The sequence below is a fragment of the Leptodactylus fuscus genome, chromosome 8, assembly GCF_031893055.1.
Source record: "Leptodactylus fuscus isolate aLepFus1 chromosome 8, aLepFus1.hap2, whole genome shotgun sequence".
Classification (NCBI taxonomy): Eukaryota; Metazoa; Chordata; class Amphibia; order Anura; family Leptodactylidae; genus Leptodactylus; species Leptodactylus fuscus.
In genome coordinates, this window is record NC_134272.1 from 91,927,845 (window position 1) to 91,947,096 (window position 19,252).

The 19,252-nt window shown below is 47.4% G+C and overlaps 1 protein-coding gene across 1 annotated transcript; it reads left to right on the forward strand.

Annotated features, from left to right (window-relative positions):
- Positions 1 to 1,448: 1,448 nt before the first annotated feature.
- On the forward strand, positions 1,449 to 19,003 carry ERCC3 (ERCC excision repair 3, TFIIH core complex helicase subunit). Its single transcript, XM_075284678.1, has 15 exons — positions 1,449 to 1,585; positions 3,530 to 3,732; positions 4,276 to 4,512; positions 5,210 to 5,259; positions 5,752 to 5,887; positions 6,021 to 6,179; positions 7,456 to 7,660; positions 8,258 to 8,572; positions 10,654 to 10,838; positions 11,301 to 11,503; positions 13,568 to 13,664; positions 14,184 to 14,301; positions 17,180 to 17,298; positions 17,837 to 17,989; positions 18,543 to 19,003. Exons 1-15 carry the CDS (start codon positions 1,558 to 1,560, stop codon positions 18,675 to 18,677), a joined length of 2,343 nt encoding a protein of 780 aa, XP_075140779.1. The 5' UTR covers positions 1,449 to 1,557; the 3' UTR covers positions 18,678 to 19,003.
- Positions 19,004 to 19,252: the final 249 nt, after the last annotated feature.

Genomic DNA, 19,252 nt, shown 5'->3' on the forward strand with positions numbered 1-19,252 from the left:
CTCATCTCCCTGTTACTTGTTCTACCCTTGAGTTAAATATTTTCTTCAGCGTTATATTGGTTCGGATCTGACTCTTCGCACCCCATGACTCGGCGGACTAAAGGGGCTGCTCAATGCAGACTAATCCTTACCAGACACAGCGCCACCTGTTATGTAGTGGATGTGTATGGTACTGCAGCTTCATCCTATCGGTACAGAACTTGATGTATTAGCAGCCAGCCAGTACAACACTATGGCTGTATTCACACGGAGGAAAATGGCGCTGAATTTGGTGTGGAATTTCAGCGCTGAAAAAAAAAAAAAAGAGAAGCCTTCCATTGACTTCAATGGGTTCCTTTTGTCTGCTAGAAAAAGGAACTCATTGAAGTTAATGGCTTTTTTTTTTTTCAGCACTGAAAAATTCCACACCAAATTCAGCGCCATTTTCTTCTGTGTGTATGTTCCCTAAGGGTATGTTTGCACGGTGGCAAATGAAGAGGAATTTCTCTGTTTTTGGCCGTGATATGGCAGGATAGCCGCATTCCATTACGGATTAGACCTTCCCCACCAGTAACTAATAATATTAGGCACCACCTCTCACGCCATGCTGTCCAATGTCCATGACACTGCCTGCGACCATTAGTATTAAGCACGGCTTATCTTCACACGGCAGGATTTGGTGAGGCAGATTTCAACAGGTGTCAGATGCTGAATTTTTATTTTTTTTTTTTGGGGGGGGGAGGAGGAATAAGCAGCCTGCTCGATCTCCGCTTGGCTTCTGCCTGATCACTCCCATTGTATTAAATGGGCGGTAGAAAATATGGCCTGCCTGTGAGCATACCCTTAGTATTAGGCAGCACTCCGTCTCCACGTCACACCAGGCGCGGGGTTACTGGTGGATTTTGACTTACTACTTGGATCATGGTGTAACAGCAAACGTCAAGATGTCGGTTGTGTGATGGGCTACAGGTCTAAGCCAAGGTAGTGCTGCCATACCAGAGTAGATCTACTTCTAGCCATTCCATTTTAGCTCTGCTGGGGTGAGTGCACATGCTCGCCCATCGCTCCATGCAGTTTTGGGGGTCCCCTGTTTCTGTGGTTACCCCCCCACCACCCATTCAGGATTTCTCTCCTATCAGTGGTTCATTGTTTCCTCTGATATTGGCAGGTAAGTCCTGACACTTGAGGGTAACAATTTGGCACCTTCGGCCGTTGTGAGACATCCAATAACTTGTAGCTGCTTCTTCATAGAGCAGACTTACATCTGTGCATGTGCAGGCTCTAGCAATCAGTTGCTTTGCTTCTGCGCATGCGTTTACACAAATGTCAACATTGTAACGATACGCGCAGCTTCCAAATCCTACAAACCGAGGCTGACAACAGACCACGCCCCTTGCTGGGATTGGTCAGTTTTCCGGAAGTATAAAGATTTCCGGTTTCAGACTTCCGCTGTGCGATGCTATTGGTCGGAGGGCGTGGTTTATGAGTCCGGTTGAGTAACTCTTCGTGGCGGGGCCGAGTATCCAGTGCACACCGGAGCCTTGTGGAGGTCCTGAGCCCCCCCCTACCCAGGGCATCATGGGCAAGAAGGATAAATGGGACCGCGGTACGAGCCCCGAGGCTTTAGGGGGGGAGGGGACTACTACTGAGGCTTCTGCTTATTGCCCCATAAGGGATGATGGGGGTTGTAGTTCTCCATGTTCTACCCTAAGGAGCTGAGACTTGTGATCCCCTTCAGGTGCTGCCCTTAAAGGGGCTGATACGTTTCCTTTAATAGCAGTGGGTTTCCATCTGGCAATCTTCCTGTCATCCCTTGCCCTGTGTAAGGCTGCGTTCACATTAATATTTCCTGGACAGATCCCTATGGAATAGAGTCTTATTATTCCGTGTGACTGTGGCCTCCACCCCGGCGACCTCGGCTGTACCTGTACGGTGCGAACAGTAGCCAGCGACAGGATCAGACGTGGTTATTTAACCACTTAGATGCCGCAGCCAATATATAGGGAAAACTAAACCTAAAAAAATGTTGGCCTTGTGTTTCTACTATTCCCTCCCACATTAAATTAGTTTTAGGGGACGTTCACACTAGCGTCGGTGTCTGATGTGCGGACATTAGCATTAGACACTAGCTGCGTCCATTACATTTTGCATTATTTTGAATGGGACATAATGTCGTGTCTTTTACTGTCCGTGTCTGTCCTTAAGTGCCCGTTTACAAAGATGTCCGATTTTCCAAGCGGACAGCTAAATCCTACATGTAATCGGACATCTTTGTAAACAGACACTTTACAAAGTGTGAACCCTGCTTTAATGTTTTGCACGACATTATATGGAACCTTGAATGGGACCATTAGCAAACAAAACTTGTCCTGCAGGAAAAACACAAGACTTCATACAGCCAAGTAGATGGAAAAGTAAAACCAGTATGAGTCATGTGACTGGACCAGTATTGGGGGCTATTACTTATATACTGGGGGGAGGGGGACAGGGTCATCATTATAATTGGTCCCCATGTGGAGAACCCTTGAGGAAGTGAATCCCTGGACAACCCCTTTAAACCAAGCATCCGGTCTTGGTCTGCCTCGCCGGTTATTGCACCGTAGTCTATAGGCCCAGGCTGAGACTGTGCTGATGGACAGTGCTAATGCTGACGCTCACCAGCCTGTGCACCCATCCATACTGTGCCAGAGGACATGGGAGAAACGGCTTCTGAGGGGGCCGAATAATTGGCAACTTTGGAATCTGGATGGTTTCTTCAAAGACATTGTTGCATTCCCTATGACATTGTAATCTCTGCAGCATCATTTCATAGAACTCTTCATTGTGCAGTTCCTCTGTTATTCCTCCTGGATATTTCTGGTCCGGGGGGGGGGGGGGGATCTTAAAGAGGTTGTCCAGAGAGAATATATACATCTTGCTCTCTCTACATACATATATATTGAGGAAGGTGAGAAAAATAACAACAAAAAACCCCACATACTCTCCTCTCTCCCAGCGCCGTCTGGTCCTGCTGCTGTTTTATTTTGCCAGAAAAACACATTGGACTTGACTGTGCGGGGAGACACTGGAGCACCAGGGACAAGTCAGTGTGTTTTTTTCACCTTCCCAAACCTAAAATATTAAAAACTAAATACATTAAAAATGATCCTGGACAACCCCTTTAAGGATCTGATTCTGTCCGTTCAGTGTTTACCGTGTAGAGACCTTTCAGAAGCGAAATGCTCAGTTGTAAATTCATTCATATAATTTCCATGAAGAATAATGGAGGGATGCAGAATTCTAAGTAAAGAGGCTTCAGGATTGTTATTTCATGGAGAATACAAACTTTCACTAAAACAGACAGGTCTGAAGAGTCTTTGGCTCCTGCGGCCGCCATTAGAGACATAATAACAGGACATGTGACGGGTGGCGCTAGTCCTATGCAGTAGTCACCACCTGGATTTGTCTGGCCTTGATGTCTGCTCTGCAGGATATATATATATGGCCTTGGTCTAGTGCAGGTCACAGGAGTGCAGCCATCTTTAATACTTGGTAATGATTCTCCTTACAGACAAGAAAAAATCCAAGAAACGTCATTACGATGAAGAGGAGGAGGAAGATGATGATGCACCTACTAATGATCAGGAGGCTGTGCCCTCTGCAGCAGGGAAGCAAGTGGATGAGGATAATACCAAACGGGATGAGTACAATGCCAAGGATTATAGATTACAAATGCCCCTGAAGGGCGACCACACGTCCCGGCCACTCTGGGTGGTAAGTGTCTTGGACGATCCTGCTGCATTTAATAGTATCTGCACACTGCAGTGACTGTCCACTCAGATGATACCCTGCAGGTAAGCTGCACCAAGACTGTATGACAGCAGCTTCAATCCCTCCCTGTAGGATGAATTGGTTAATTTTAGGGAAGGTGCCTGAAAAGTCTCAGCTGAGGGTTTGTTACAGTATTATCCAGTCTAATCAATCCTCTGTGAGATGAACAGTTTGGACTCCAGGGCGATACATTTCATGTGCTCTGATAAAGCGTAACTTTAGAAATGGCGTCTGTTGTAAGCCACCAGCTGAGACGGTAGTCGGGGTGTGTTCACATCTGTGCAGTTTAATCTGTTCTGGTCCGTTGTAGGTTTAACAGTAAAGATGGTTCAGTCTAATAACTGATAAGAAAGGATCCCGAGCGAGCCCGATGACCGTGATGTGATGTGATGATTCTTCTCACTTGCAGAACTTTCCTCTGCTCTCAGACGAGCGCTGCAGATTCATATGTGAATAAAGCCTAACACGTGAGTGATTTCTCCGCAGGCCCCGGATGGACACATCTTCTTGGAAGCCTTTTCTCCGGTCTATAAATATGCCCAGGACTTTCTTGTTGCGATCTCGGAGCCCGTCTGCCGCCCGGTGCATGTTCATGAGTATAAGCTCACTGCCTACTCCCTGTACGCTGCGGTCAGTGTGGGGCTGCAGACATCGGACATCATCGAGTATTTGCAGAAGCTGAGCAAAACCGGAGTCCCGGATGGCATCGTGCAGTTCATCAAGGTGAGTGACCGGGACCACGATCTCGTTGCGGGATTCCAGATTTGGGCCTGCTGTAGGCGGCTGGGATGTGAATCACTCATTGAGACTGTTGTGATCACTAGAGGACTCCTTTAAACCAGCTCAGACCCCCCCCCCCCCCCCCATACGGATCACAATGAGGGACTTTTGTTCCCTAGTGGCGGTCGGGCCGTGCGCAGCTCCCCATTCATGTCAGTGGGATTGCCTGAGATGGCAGAATGCTGGACTTCCCCTTTCTCCCGCAATCCCAGTGAAATGAATGGAGTAGTGCGCGCTGCCCGACCATTATTCCTTGCAGATTTTCACCCCTCTTTTTCCTGATCAGTACGGGGGTTTGAGAGATCTGACACCCCCCCCCCCACACACACACTGATCTGTTATTTATACTCTATCCATACCATAAACCATCCTGCCATAGCTTGCTTTGGTGGGTAAACCTCTTTTAAGGGCCACATTTTAATTTACATCGAGGCTGAGAGTTCATGGTGGCGTCTTACACGCCTTACACCTATATACTGACTTGGTCAGGTTTTCAGCCTTCTTAGTCACTGGCCGATCCTTTGTTCTAGTATTCAGCAGGGATATGTAATGAATTGGTAGAAGTGACATTAACCCTTTAGTCACTTGGTAGGTTTGTTGGCTTTGTACGTCTCTTACGTAGATGTTTCTGCTTCCACAGCTCTGCACTGTCAGCTATGGGAAGGTGAAGCTGGTGCTGAAACATAACAGGTGAGATGTCTGTGTGATATATATAATACCGCACCGATTCTGTGGCTCGTACTGCAGGACACCCAACTCTGTAACAGATGACCAGATACCAGCGCTACCCCTTAACTATTGATGAACCCAACTGAATTTTATTTTCTCCCAGAGATCTCTGCCCAGGCTTACAATCTAATTCCACAGCTTCAGTACACTTACCTAAAGGATGTATGTAATACTGAGCAAACTCCAAACCAGTTTCGTGAGAAGACCCTTGCAGAGCACAAAGTGTTAAAATACTGTCTAGGGAGGTGAAGACCCCCATTAACCCAGAGAACAGCGGCCATCATTGTGCACCTCCCTAACCCCAGTTCATTTAAAGAGGACCTGTCATGTCGTCTAAGATAGAGCATGTTACGTACCCCTGCACAGAGAACATAAAAGGTGACTGTCCCAGTGGTCAGAATGTACCACAAACCCCTCCCCCTGTAATGTTATCACATGACTCCCCCCCCGCAGGTACTTTGTAGAGAGCGCCCACCCAGAAGTCATCCAGGATCTCCTTAAAGACGCCACCATCCGCAGCTGTAGACTTCGGAACGAGGAGGGTGAGGAGACTGAACTGATCACCGAGACCTTTACTAGCAAATCCGCTGTAAGTCTATTCACTGTAATATATTGTAATCCTGCTGCTCTTTCTCTCCGTCATGCTTTACACTGCAGCTCTTTTTAAGATTGTTTGCTGTATAAGTGCAAATCAATTAATATTGGTGTTAAATCTTTCCCAGATCTCTAAGACGACAGACCCGGCCAGCGCCCCCTCCACCTCCCAGGTGTCCGACACTAAAACCGACGTCCCCGCCGATTTATTTGAATTCTATGAACAGATGGACAAAGAGGAAGAAGAGGAGGAAGAAACACAGACGGTATCCTTCGAGGTGAAACAGGTACAATGCTTCACGTAAAGTCTTTCTTCCCTGAAATATGTGACCTTATAGTTGATATCCTCAGGATATATGATTCACTAGCATCTGCCTGCGACTTCATCTGAAAGTTGGTGTTGGCGCTGAGCCGCTTGTCGTTAGCCAATTGCTGTTGTGGATGATCCGCCTGCTCCCGCGTCTTGGCTCCTCTGCTACATCGCAGCATATGCGCAGCATACTCCGTTGTATATACATCTCTGCATATGGAGAGCGTACTCAGCTGTGCTACAGTGCTGCCTAAGCTCTGCTACATCTGGTCATTTGGATTATAGGGGTGTTCTTATGTCAGTGTCTGAGCAGCTTCTGTGTTACAAAGGGCTTAACGGATGTTGCTGAAATGTGCCAAAGTTCTCCCCCCTCCCCCATCAAAGGCAGAACAACACATTCCCCATCGTACTCACTGAAACGCTACACCCGATATACTCATCTTGCCCACACACAGCCTGCATGTTCTGTAGTCTCCTGATCTTCTATGAGACTCCATTTTCTTCAGCTTTCACACTGTCCAGCTTCATCCTATAGCTCCGCCCACAAAATATTGTGTAGCTCCACCCACTGCCTAGCATGATCCTATCCTAGAATGGCTCAAGGACCAGTGATGATGTCATCACAGGTCCTTTAGTGTTGCATGAACCTAAATTCCTTCACTGCGGTCGTGTAGTGACGTAATTTACCGGGATAAAAAGTAGCGTATGTTTTAATCGGGGTTCCTATCTATGTATGTGACAAATTTCATGCAAATCCGTACAGCTGATTTTGCATGATTGAGGAACAAACATCCAAACCCACAGGATTAGTAGGACTGGTGATTCATGGGGGATGCGACACCCAGAACCCCCGCAGATCAGCTGTTGTAACCTGCAGCTTCCGTTTTACAAGCCCTGTGACGTCACATTCTTCGGTCACTTGGCCTGATCACAGCTGAATCCTTTTCAAGTGAATGGGCTTTAGCTGTAATCCCAAGCACAGTCACTATATAAATGGACGGCTCTGTGCTCGGTATCTACTGAAAAAGCTGCAGTGCTCCCCCAATTGGCTGATCGTCCAGGAGCCCGAGTGCCGGACCACTGCCGATCTTTAATGGTCGACCCATTCTATGGATAGGTTATCCGTTATAAAGCCCGTGTTTGCTTCTCTCTTCATTGCAGCGATAGCTTTTGGTCCGTCTGTAAGGACTTCTCCACCACCTATTGTTCCTCCGTCCAGTAATGGCGACCTTGTTTTCCCCTGTTTCATTTAGGAAATGATTGAGGTTCTCCAGAAGTGCTGTATCCACTTGGAGTACCCGCTCCTGGCAGAGTATGACTTCAGGAATGACACCATGAACCCCGACATCAACATCGACCTGAAGCCCACCGCCGTCCTACGCCCATACCAGGAGAAGAGTCTGCGCAAGATGTTTGGCAATGGGCGTGCTCGCTCTGGGGTGATTGTGCTGCCTTGTGGTGAGGATCTGATCATCATTCCTGCAATGTGCTAAAGCTAACAGCAGAGGGCGCCCTATATCTACAGCTTGCGGCATCTACCATAATGTAATCTACCATGAGGCCGGGCTGATCTCTTGCTGGTGCTCGGTGCAATATTTCATTCCATGAGAGCCTTTACTTTTTTTGTCCAGCTGCAAACTCCCCCATGCTTCCTAAATTTAGGCAATTTTTTATGTTCCTGTTGAACTTCATAAGTCAATGAACATGTGCTATTTGTGAAGTTAATTCTCACAGTGAAGGGTTTGTTACAGTTGTATCCAGCCTAGGTAATATTCTGGGTGCTGTATACACCAATCACACACCTCTCTCTCCTGTCCTACTAGTTTGTGACAATGTATCAGTCTGGAGCAGGTCGTTTAGTGCACAGAGGATTGTCTTGTCTGGATACAATTGTAACAAACCTTCAGCTGTGACAAATTATAAGCCCGGAGGTGTAAACCATGTCCTTATTTATTGGGGATCTTGACCATATTGGGGGATTTATTATAATTTTGTATGTGTTTGTCTTGTTTCTTCTCAGCCTGTTTACGATGGGTCATGTGTTTGTATCTGCAGGAGCCGGAAAGTCTCTGGTTGGCGTTACCGCGGCCTGCACAGTGCGGAAGCGATGCCTGGTGCTGGGTAACTCTGCTGTGTCGGTGGAGCAGTGGAAGGCGCAGTTTAAGATGTGGTCGACCATTGATGACAGCCAGATATGTCGCTTCACATCTGATGCCAAGGACAAGCCCATTGGGTGCTCCATTGCTATAAGCACGTATTCTATGCTGGGGCACACCACCAAGAGGTCCTGGGAGGCCGAGAGGGTGATGGAGTGGCTGAAAAGTCAGGAGTGGGGGCTGATGATACTGGACGAAGTGCACACCATCCCAGGTATGGATGACTTGCATCATCTTTTCCAGTCACATCCAAAGCTGCATTAAAAATTGATGTCGCCTGGAATCTGTAGTGGGTACAGATGATCACATGACCAAGTGTGCACCTAATGTGGGGCCGAGTGTGCAGCAGAATGCACTGGGATGAGACTCAGAGTGTGTTCTATTATGCAGTCATGGCCATGGGAGTGTTTGATCTCTTCTGTACTGATGATTACAGAGCAGGTCCCATCATCAGCACAGAACAGATTAGAAACCCCCAGAGAGGCGAATGCATCAGTGTCATCCAAGTGCATTCTGCTGCAAACCCTGCCCCACATCGGATACACACTTGGGGCATAATACATTGCAAAAAGTCTGATGTGCCAAAACACATTCCAGCAGATGGCAGCAGGGAGATGACTTCATTTGTAGCCTGTATCCTATTAATATTATAAAGGTGAAAGTTTGTGAGTTTGGATGTTTGTGGGTTTGTGTGTTTGGTTGTTTGGATGTTTAGATGTTTGTTCCTCAATCACGCAAAACCCGCTCCACCGATTTGGCTGAAATTATCCACAAACATAGTCACTACACTCGATTGCGCAATAGGCTACTTTTCGTCACAATAGCGCACATACGTTTTTCCCAGGACCCCCACAAAACCCAAACTCACATCACTATTTCTGCAATCTCACACACTTTCGACCATACGATTTGGCTGAAATTTTCCACAAACATAGTCACTACACTCGATTGCGCAATAGGCTACTTTTCATCACAATAGCACACATACGTTTTTCTCAGGACCCCCACAAAACCCAAACTCACATCACTATTTCTGCAATCTCACACACTTTGGACCATAGCAAGCCACAAAATTCATATTACCCTCTACAGCAGAGGTCAGCATGCCAAGAGTGGCACTCCTGCCATATTTCACTGGCACACCAGCAGCCCAGGACTTGCTAAATGAAGTCCGAATCTTTTCAGGGGGCTGCTAGAGCTCAAGCATAAGGACACTCCCCTTTGAGAGGGGTGCAGGAAACCCAGGGGGTGGATCTTAATCACTCAGGTCTGTGCCTGCTATAGTGGTCTGCATCCTGCTAACATTCCCCGAGGAGAAGAGGAAGCTGCTAGCAAAGTGACACTGAAAAACACACAGGTACATAGGATTACTGTTCTCATTAATGTCAGGCATTTGGAGTTATTAGTTTAGTCTTAGTAACTCCATGTGCCTCACATTAATAGGAATAACCCCCATCATGTCCCTCATATTAACCCCTGTGTGCCTCACATTAATAGGAATAAACCCCATCATGTCCCTCATATTAACCCCTGTGTGCCTCACATTATTAGGAATAAACCCCATCATGTCCCTCAGATTAACCCCTGTGTGCCTCATATTAATAGGAATAAACCCCATCATGTCCCTCATATTAACCCCTGTGGGCCCCATATAAGGGTTACTAATAAACCTCAATAATGAAGATACTTAACTATTACCTCCAAGTCTCTCACATATCAGTAACTCTTACACAAGGGTTAATGTGAGGGACATGATGGGGTTAATTGCTATTACTAAGAGACGCATGGAGTTACTAAACTGTCATGCACAGGGCCAGACTTTGTGGCTGCTCGAGAGTATCCTGTGCCCAAAACTGACATGTACTGGCGGAAAATAACAAATCCTACAATGTCGTATATCGAAGTATATTAACCTGAAATACCTCTGTCCCAAAGTCACTATGTACAGTTTATACCAACACCGTATAGCGGCTGAAATACAAATTACATTCAACACAAAAGTCTCATGTGCTCTCAGAATTATAGCAAAAACAAGATACACAGTTACATTTCATATCCCAGACCTTATACACAGTACGAAAACCTTACCCGCGCCTGTATATACCCACTGCTACAATCACCGCAGACCAAGTCGCGGGTACCAGCTAGTGTACACATAAGCCTAGGATACGTATTCATCTCTGCCAGACTAGACCAGATTCTAATTCTTGGAAAGTATCTGCTCAGCTTTATGTTCAGACTGCACCCATGTAACATTGTGCTGTAACCCTTTGCTTTTGCTTCACTTTTTTCCAGCAAAGATGTTCCGTCGCGTCCTGACCATCGTACAAGCACACTGTAAGCTCGGGCTTACGGCCACTTTGGTCAGAGAGGACGATAAAATAGTGGACCTGAATTTTTTGATTGGTCCAAAGTTGTACGAAGCCAACTGGATGGAGCTGCAGAACAATGGCTACATCGCCAAGGTGCAGTGTGCGGAGGTAAGGGGTTTTCGGACACACACTCCCTCCCTCCAGGGGGTGCACGTTTATTTATTTTCGTGTACCCAGACCACCAGCAATCCAAACCTATGTTTTCTGAGAGTGTTCTTTAACTTTTTTTTTTTCTCCTTAATCCCCTCCAACCTCCCCATTTGCTGTTTGCGTCGTTTCACTCCCGTCTTCTGTTCTTGCTGCCACTTTTTTATTCAGCCAGTTTGCTAACTAATTTCGTGAAAGCCGTCAGAGCCCGATGAAGACGTCATCTCTTTTTCTTGCTGGCGGGCGGAGGAGGCCGTTGCTGTGGTGAGCCGCTCTTGTACCCCGCGGCTCATATTCAGGCTATTGCCTGGGGGTCTATTCAGCCTCTTCCTCTCACCAGACAAACAAGCTGCGTGTTCAGAATTCGGTCCAGGCCACCCTATCTGCCGCCTGCTCCTTCCTCTTTTCTCTTTGCTCCTTCAGGTCTGGTGCCCCATGTCCCCCGAGTTTTACAGAGAATACGTTGCCATCAAGACAAAGAAGAGGATTCTGTTGTACACCATGAACCCAAATAAATTCCGAGCCTGCCAGTTCCTGATTAAGTTCCATGAGCGGAGGAATGACAAGATCATTGTGTTTGCAGACAATGTGTTTGCACTGAAGGAGTACGCCATCAGGCTCAACAAGTAAGTGGCCCTGCATGACAATGAGGCGCGGGCCCTGCAGCCAGCTCAAGGGAGGTGGGAGATTGGGTTCCTCTGTTCACTTGTGTTCAGTTTGCCAGCCCTTCGAAGATCTCCGTTTAGCCCGTGCTCATTCTAGAAAACTTGTCCTGTGATCAAAAGCAATGAAAAATTCATCAACGGCAACACTAACAGTGGGAAATGCAACATTACCGCCTGGCCGTACTGAGCACATTATATGGTGGCCCAAACCTGGGGGAACTGAGGCCACATCTGCAGATTTTCATGCATAATATCTCCAGCATAGTAGGGTTTTTCTATGATCAGTGGGGGTGCACTGACATCACATTCATTGGTTATATGATAAATCAGCATCTCCGTCCTATTCTAGTGCTTGTGGCTGTGCTGCAGTATCCAGCGTGGCCACTATGAGATGTACGGCGCTGTGCTTGGTATTCAGTAAAGAGGATGCGGCGTCTTAAACCAGTTGGTCTGTAGGTGTCTCCAATGTGGGACTCCCACCAATCACATATTGACGACCTACCCTAAGGTTAGATCAATATGCAAGTCCAAGAAAAACCCTTTAAATCAATGAGATTCTCTGCACTGGGTAGGTGGATCATGGGGGTCTACCAGCTGGGACCCCCCCCTCATTGATCACAAGAATACTGAGGTTGCATTGTTGCTTCATTCGTTTCTGGGGTCTGTTCTCTCTCCGACAGTCTCATAGAGCGTGAATGGATCGGCAGCATGTCTGCTTGACCTGCAAATTCAGATGAGTAGAATGACCCCCGTTCTTGTGAGTCTCAGTGTGACCTTTGCCCTTGGGAGGAGGAGTCTTGGAAGTGATGATCCGGCCCCCACAGATAGAGCCCTGATCTCAACATCATCCAGTCTGTGCGGGATGACATGGAGACACAGACGGATTGGAGCCGGCAAAATCCACAGAAGATCTGGGCTTAGTTCTCCAAGATGGTGGCAGGAACAACCTCCCTGCCCAGCTCTGCCAAATACTGTCTGCAAGGACCGAGAGGGCAAAGGTCACACCGAATAGTGAGGGGATTTACATCTCTCTTTTCTTCATTCACAAAAGTAAACTATGAACCCTTCTATTTCTGCAAGCAACAAGGTTTCTTTCTACACCTGCCTAAAACCTTTGCACAGCCCTGTCCCTAGTCTAAGATAGAATCCCCTGATGTGATTGGTGAGTGTAAGAGGCTACCTGGGGGTTGTTACTCTCTACTAGGGAGGTGCTGCCTCTGCGCTGGAGCTGGATGGACACATTGTATCCAGTGTTATAGAAGTCTGCTACAAATGTATCGAGGCGATTCCGAGCGACCGCACCGGTTGTGTCCGCAGATGTCACAGGGCGTCACGCCAGTACAAGATCGGCACTGCTGCTTTTTTTTTTCTTCTCACGTCCCAAAATAGTGAAATGTTTTGTATTTTGGGTATTAAGTTCTAATTTCTGGGAAGAATCCTTTTAATCTGTCTTTAAGAGATTAGGCCAAGCCGTGCTGGAGGAATCTTATTAGACGTGTTCACTGTTCCGTGCGAGCGGGCAAAGCATGAACTTGGGGCGGCCATTGTAAGATGTCACATTTCCCTCTGTCCTGGGTGCGGCCCCTGACAAGGAATGTACCGGCCATCGTTCTATTCAGACCAGATAGTGAAAGCCATCACTTTATTCTCATCTGTTTCTGATGGTAGATTTTATTCATTCTATTCCCTGTACATGGTGATGGGGGCGGCCATCTTGCCTGAGCTTCTCTTCGTCTCTGTTAACAGCACTTGGTGATCTGCAAATGTCAGAATTTTTATTAGGCTTAGTGGTCAGTGTGAAAATTGAAGGACATAGAACTTGACAAGAATCTGCTTGTGGGTTGTTTGTTTTCTCCATGTTTGGTGGGTTCCTTCCAGATACTGTCAGGGAGTGCAGATTGTGAGCCCTATAGGGGACTGTGCGGACGCTACGGAATATGTTGGTGCTATAGAAGTATAAAGCTGCGCTCACAAGACGGGCTGATACACAATATTGTTACCCATTCTTCTTCTTCTTCTTTTCAGACCCTACATCTACGGCCCGACCTCCCAAGGAGAGAGGATGCAAATTCTACAAAACTTCAAGCATAATCCCAAGATCAACACGATCTTTATATCAAAGGTGAGGGGGGGGGGGAGATCTCAGGACCTCCAGATGTTTCCATTCACTGAAAGAAAGCAGAGATGGAATTAATACACAAAATAATTAACACAAATCTGGAAACCTCTTTCAAGGGACAAAAAGTTCACCTTAAAGGGGTTGTCTTAGGATAATTCTTACCAATGACCTACCCATAGGACCAATCATCCGTGTCAGATCAGTTGGGTTTCGACACCCGGAACCCACACGAATCCCCCTAATCCGGGCAGCACCGCTATAGGTCTGTAAACTGTGTACAGCGCTCTAGTGGTGACTCCTAGAACTGCAGCCCCACTCCTATGCACTTGAATAGGGGCAGAGCAGCTAGGTTTGGGTGTTAGACCCCAACCGATCTGACACCGCTGACCTGTCCTATGGATAGATAATCACTGTCACTTCTCATCAGGTCCTGGACGGCCCCTCTAAGGAGAATAGCTGATGTTTGTGGGAGTTTTGTTTTCTGTGGTTTTTGATGCAGTTGAATACGTTTCTGCTCTGCAGGTCGGTGACACTTCCTTTGATTTACCAGAAGCCAATGTACTGATCCAGATCTCATCACATGGGGGGTCCCGCAGGCAGGAGGCGCAACGTCTGGGCCGTGTCCTGAGAGCAAAAAAAGGTAAGGCTGTATATTTGCCCTCCGTTGGATATTCACAATTCTTATATACTTCTATATACCAGGGACGCGAGATATAAATGTTATCTTATAAGAAGAGAGAAGAGGAACGAAAGCCACAACTGACTACAGAGCAAATAATACCCATCACCTATATCTACTGTATACATCACACCAGACACAGCCACCCCACCCCCACCCTACACCGAGCCAGAGCCTCAAAGATACAAAGTATCAGATAGAATCACCATAATAGTGAGTGCAGCTCTGGGGTATAATACAGGATAAGTAATGTAATGTATGTACACAGTGACTGTACCAGCAGAATAGTGAGCGCAGCTCTGGAGTATAATACAGGATAAGTAATGTAATGTATGTACACAGTGAGTGTACCAGCAGAATAGTGAGCGCAGCTCTGGAGTATAATACAGGATAAGTAATGTAATGTATGTACACAGTGACTGTACCAGCAGAATAGTGAGCGCAGCTCTGGAGTATAATACAGGATAAGTAATGTAATGTATGTACACAGTGAGTGTACCAGCAGAATAGTGAGCGCAGCTCTGGAGTATAATACAGGATAAGTAATGTAATGTATGTACACAGTGACTGTACCAGCAGAATAGTGAGCGCAGCTCTGGAGTATAATACAGGATAAGTAATGTAATGTATGTACACAGTGAGTGTACCAGCAGAATAGTGAGCGCAGCTCTGGAGTATAATACAGGATAAGTAATGTATGTACACAGTGACTGTACCAGCAGAATAGTGAGCGCAGCTCTGGAGTATAATACAGGATAAGTAATGTAATGTATGTACACAGTGACTGCACCAGCAGAATAGTGAGCGCAGCTCTGGAGTATAATACAGGATAAGTAATGTAATGTATGTACACAGTGACTGTACCAGCAGAATAGTGAGCGCAGCTCTGGAGTATAATACAGGATATAGCTCAGGATCAGTAATGTGAGTTTAGCCAAGTGTCTCGTCTGTTCCTCCGTGTATATTGGGGTCTGGGCCATGAGACCTCCTGCTTTCTTCCACCATCTGGTACTAGGAGCTCGGTGGTTAGTGTGATGTGATGTGACCGGGTTTTCTTCTCCATGCCGCTTGTTCTTCTCCATATTGTGACACTGATCCCGGTACAGTCTAGTTAGTAATCTCGCACTTGATGGCGTCGCTCACTGACCTGGAAGCCCCATGCGGACACCTCCTTTGATGTGCTTCGTCTCTGTGCAGATTTTCGTCCCACCAGGCGTGTATTGGTTGTTTCCTGAACGCTTCGTCTGCTGATTTCCTCTTCATTAGTTAATTAGCAGTTGTGGGCTCTGTTCACACTATGGTCAGTCATTGTTCTCAGCCCCCCCCCCCCCAGTAACAAACCTGCCAACCCAATCTCCTGTACTAGCACATTACTGTTCAGGAGCCTAGGAAAGCAGGATGACATTCCCTTTTGAAGCAGTGCGTTCCTTTGGGTTTCTCTGCTGCCGGATCTATTCCCAGACTCCCAGCTTGGCGCTGATGCGTTAGGTGACGAGGTGAGACCATCACACCAGGCCCGCGCATTTCCTTCACTTATTAAGTGCAACTAATAGGCTTGAGCATTTCTCACGGCCTTTAACGCCAGCACTTTGTTACCTTGTGGGTGGGGGGGGGGGGGCTGAACTTTTATTCACTGCAGTCCCCCCTCCCCCAGACCTCCTACATAATTCACTTTCTCAATTCTCTCCCTCTTTCCTGCGCTTTCTGCTGCCGCCATCGCTCTGATTTATGCTGCTTCATAAAATTCCCAGCGGCTGGCGGGGACGGCTCCATTCCCAGATGTTTTAGTCTCGTACCTGTTACGGACTGCGCTACATCCATGACTCCGTCGCGTTCCATGCATTTGTCTCGTTTCAATAAAGTTTTGTTGCGGCAGGTTCGCATGTTCCGCGCTGTATTTTGCAGATGTGCGTCAGGTCTGACCAGGGTTCTCCTCGCCGCCACGCAGCAGGCCTCTTATTTCTACCGCAGAGGTTTTCTTTCCGGTGGCTAAAAATCTGCATTGATATTTTCTGCAGCATGTGAACAAGTGCCAAAAGCCTCTTCACCTGCATGGGAAGTAGATGGTCAGATCAGGCCCTGGACTTCACTGCAAAGCTGACGTGTGAACGTGGCTTTCGAGTGGTACAATTTTGCAATCTACTTACCCAGATCTTTGCTTGCTTTCGAGGAATGAGAACACTTAAAGGGATTATCTGGGATTTATAGAGTAATGGCTGATCCCTAGGATAGATGATCAGTGGGAGTCTAACACCCAGGACTCCCACAGATCAGCTGGGTGAGGAGGCCGCAGTGTTCAGGAGAGTGATGTGCTTAGTATGGCAGCTCAGCCCCATTCACTTGGATAGGACTGAGCTAGTTCTGTTCCCTGTGACTGACAGACGTGACGTCATGCAGGGAAGAGGACACAGCGCTCATGAGTGCGGCCACCTGCTCATACAGCTGATCGGCGGGGGTACTGGATACTTATCCTAAGGACAAGTCATTCATTTTTAAGTCCCGGGAAACCCCTTTAACATCCACGGGCTGTACAGGCGGATAGTACTTCTCACAGCTGAGGCTTTGTTACAGTTGTATCTAGCCCAGACAGGAGAGAGTTGTGCCACAGCCTGGACTGGATCCGTTGCAGCATATTTGTATCTTTTGTGGACTACGGGGCTTTACCCCATTCAGACATCTAATTTCTCCTTATTTTCCACCCTCGGGGTTCTGTTAGTTTTCCCCCCACGGATTAGTCCCAAATAAATGGTCCTATTAGATTCTCAGGCTGCGGATTCTGCGGCGGGGTCGTGCAGGACGAATATTTTTTCAGCATCCCCTTTTTTTTGTTTTCTTTAAGGAATGGTGGCCGAGGAGTACAACGCCTTCTTCTACTCTCTGGTGTCTCAGGACACGCAGGAGATGGCCTATTCCACCAAGAGGCAGAGGTTCCTGGTGGATCAGGGCTACAGCTTCAAGGTGAGTCACCTACATACTGGATGGGTCCTAGTGGCCACCTAGACAAATGGGCATCTTGTAGTAGCTGGACATGTAGAATACAGGGGGGGGGGGGGCTAGAAGAGACATGACTGCAGATATGGAGCAGACATCGGCCCCTGGCTCCTTCCTAGATAACCCCATCACAGGCAATCAAAGGGGCCCCTGACTATTCATGGTCTGCTTTGTATAACAGGGGTGGGGTCTTCGCTCTATAATCTCCATAGTTCAGCGCTCGGCCTCCATTGGCGCTCCAGCCGTTGTGACGCCACAAGTCCCAGCATGCACACTCGCACAGCTATTGATGGAGCTCCTATGCAGAAGTGTTTCACAACCACTGGAGTGCCGAAGGTTGCTGAGCCCCCTACCTTGGGATCCGGGGGTTATCTGGGGTGGACAGATTTTGGTTCCAATAGGAAGATGATCCACCTTCGTTGGCTGAGGTTATCACTAGCACGTTTCTCATTTACATCAATATTTCACTTGGTAAATGAATGGGATTAATCTTTTTACTTGTCAGGTGATCACTAAGCTGGCCGGCATGGAGGAGGAGGACCTGGCCTTCGCCACCAAAGAGGACCAGCAGCAGCTGCTTCAGAAAGTGTTGGCTGCCTCCGACCTGGACGCCGAGGAGGAAGTGGTGGCCGGGGAGTACGGAACCAAGTCCACCCATGTAAGTGTAATGCTGTGTGATGCAAAGCTAAAGGGGGTTTCTTCCCCCCCCCCCCCCACTTGGTTTTCTTATACTCATGACCTATCCATAGGATAGGTCCTCAGTATCTGGTGGCAGGTCCGGGTGTCAGATCCCACCAGTCAGCTGATTCAGTTCTTGCTCAAAAGCGTGCACATGCATGACCAGAAGCAGTGTGCTCCTCCTCAAGTTATCAGTGAGGAGCTGCAGTACCCGGCGTCACCACTACACAGGGGATGGCGCTGCAGCTGTGTTCCCATTACTTGTATAAGAGAAGAGCTGCTAGCGGGGCGTGAAGTGGTCAGATCAGCTGATCTCTGTGGAGCCTGAGTCTTCAACGATGGGATACTGAAGGTCTATTGATTGAGGTCATCAATCTAAAATGACACCTTGGGGGCAGAAAACCCCTTTAATCACTCCTCAACCTGAGATAAAGGAGAACTCCACCAAGTCTCCCTCCTCGTAGGAAAGTCTGACAATCCAGAATATGTGAGAGCTGACTCGCATTGAGCAGACCTTTTGCTTCCCTCCTCAGGTGGCCCGGCGGGTCGGCACCATGAGCTCCATGTCTGGCGCAGACGACACCGTGTACATGGAATATCAGACCCCGAGAAACAAAGGCGCCGGCAACAAGCACGTGCACCCGCTCTTCAAGAGATTCCGCAAGTGAGATCCAGGGCTCTGCAGATCTGACGCCTTGTCCATACAGCCATGCGGAGCAGGAGCAGATTATTTTTGTTTTTGTTTTTTTTTCCTAAAATCCTATTTATTGCCGCATTTTCCTGTCGGTCACAGGTAGATGCTCGGAGATGAATTTTCCTTACAGGAATAGTAAATGAGGAGATCTCTCTCTCCTACCAGAACATATGTTTCTCATTATAATGTAGCGATACATTGGCACGAAGGAGCAGCTGTGCACAACTTTTATACAGCCATGGGTAATAGACGACTATATGAATGTTATATTCCTGAAAATAAAAGCAGTATTGTGTCGTCTACTGTTCTCTGGTATCAGCTTCTGTATAGGACGTGATCACAAACATCCAGACCTGTAAGGAATAGAGTTCTAGCTGTGCTAATCCTAAGCATCAGTCTTCATGAACGGAATACTAGGGCGGTAAGGACTGACAGTAAATGACTGCTATAGCTTTGCCTAAGGGTCTATAGTGGGTAAGGTCTCCGATATTCTGTGTAGTCCGGTCCCTGCCCTCAAAATGATCCACATAATATATATAGAATGGATCA

What these genes read in the sequence shown, in the direction of transcription:
- ERCC3 (XM_075284678.1), top strand. Translation starts at nt 1,558, where the DNA reads ATGGGCAAGAAGGATAAATGGGACCGCG. An exon ending in CGTCCCGGCCACTCTGGGTG is followed by an intron (nt 3,733 to 4,275) that starts GTAAGTGTCTTG and finishes ATTTCTCCGCAG; the next exon opens with GCCCCGGATGGACACATCTT. An exon ending in CCTTTACTAGCAAATCCGCT is followed by an intron (nt 5,888 to 6,020) that starts GTAAGTCTATTC and finishes AATCTTTCCCAG; the next exon opens with ATCTCTAAGACGACAGACCC.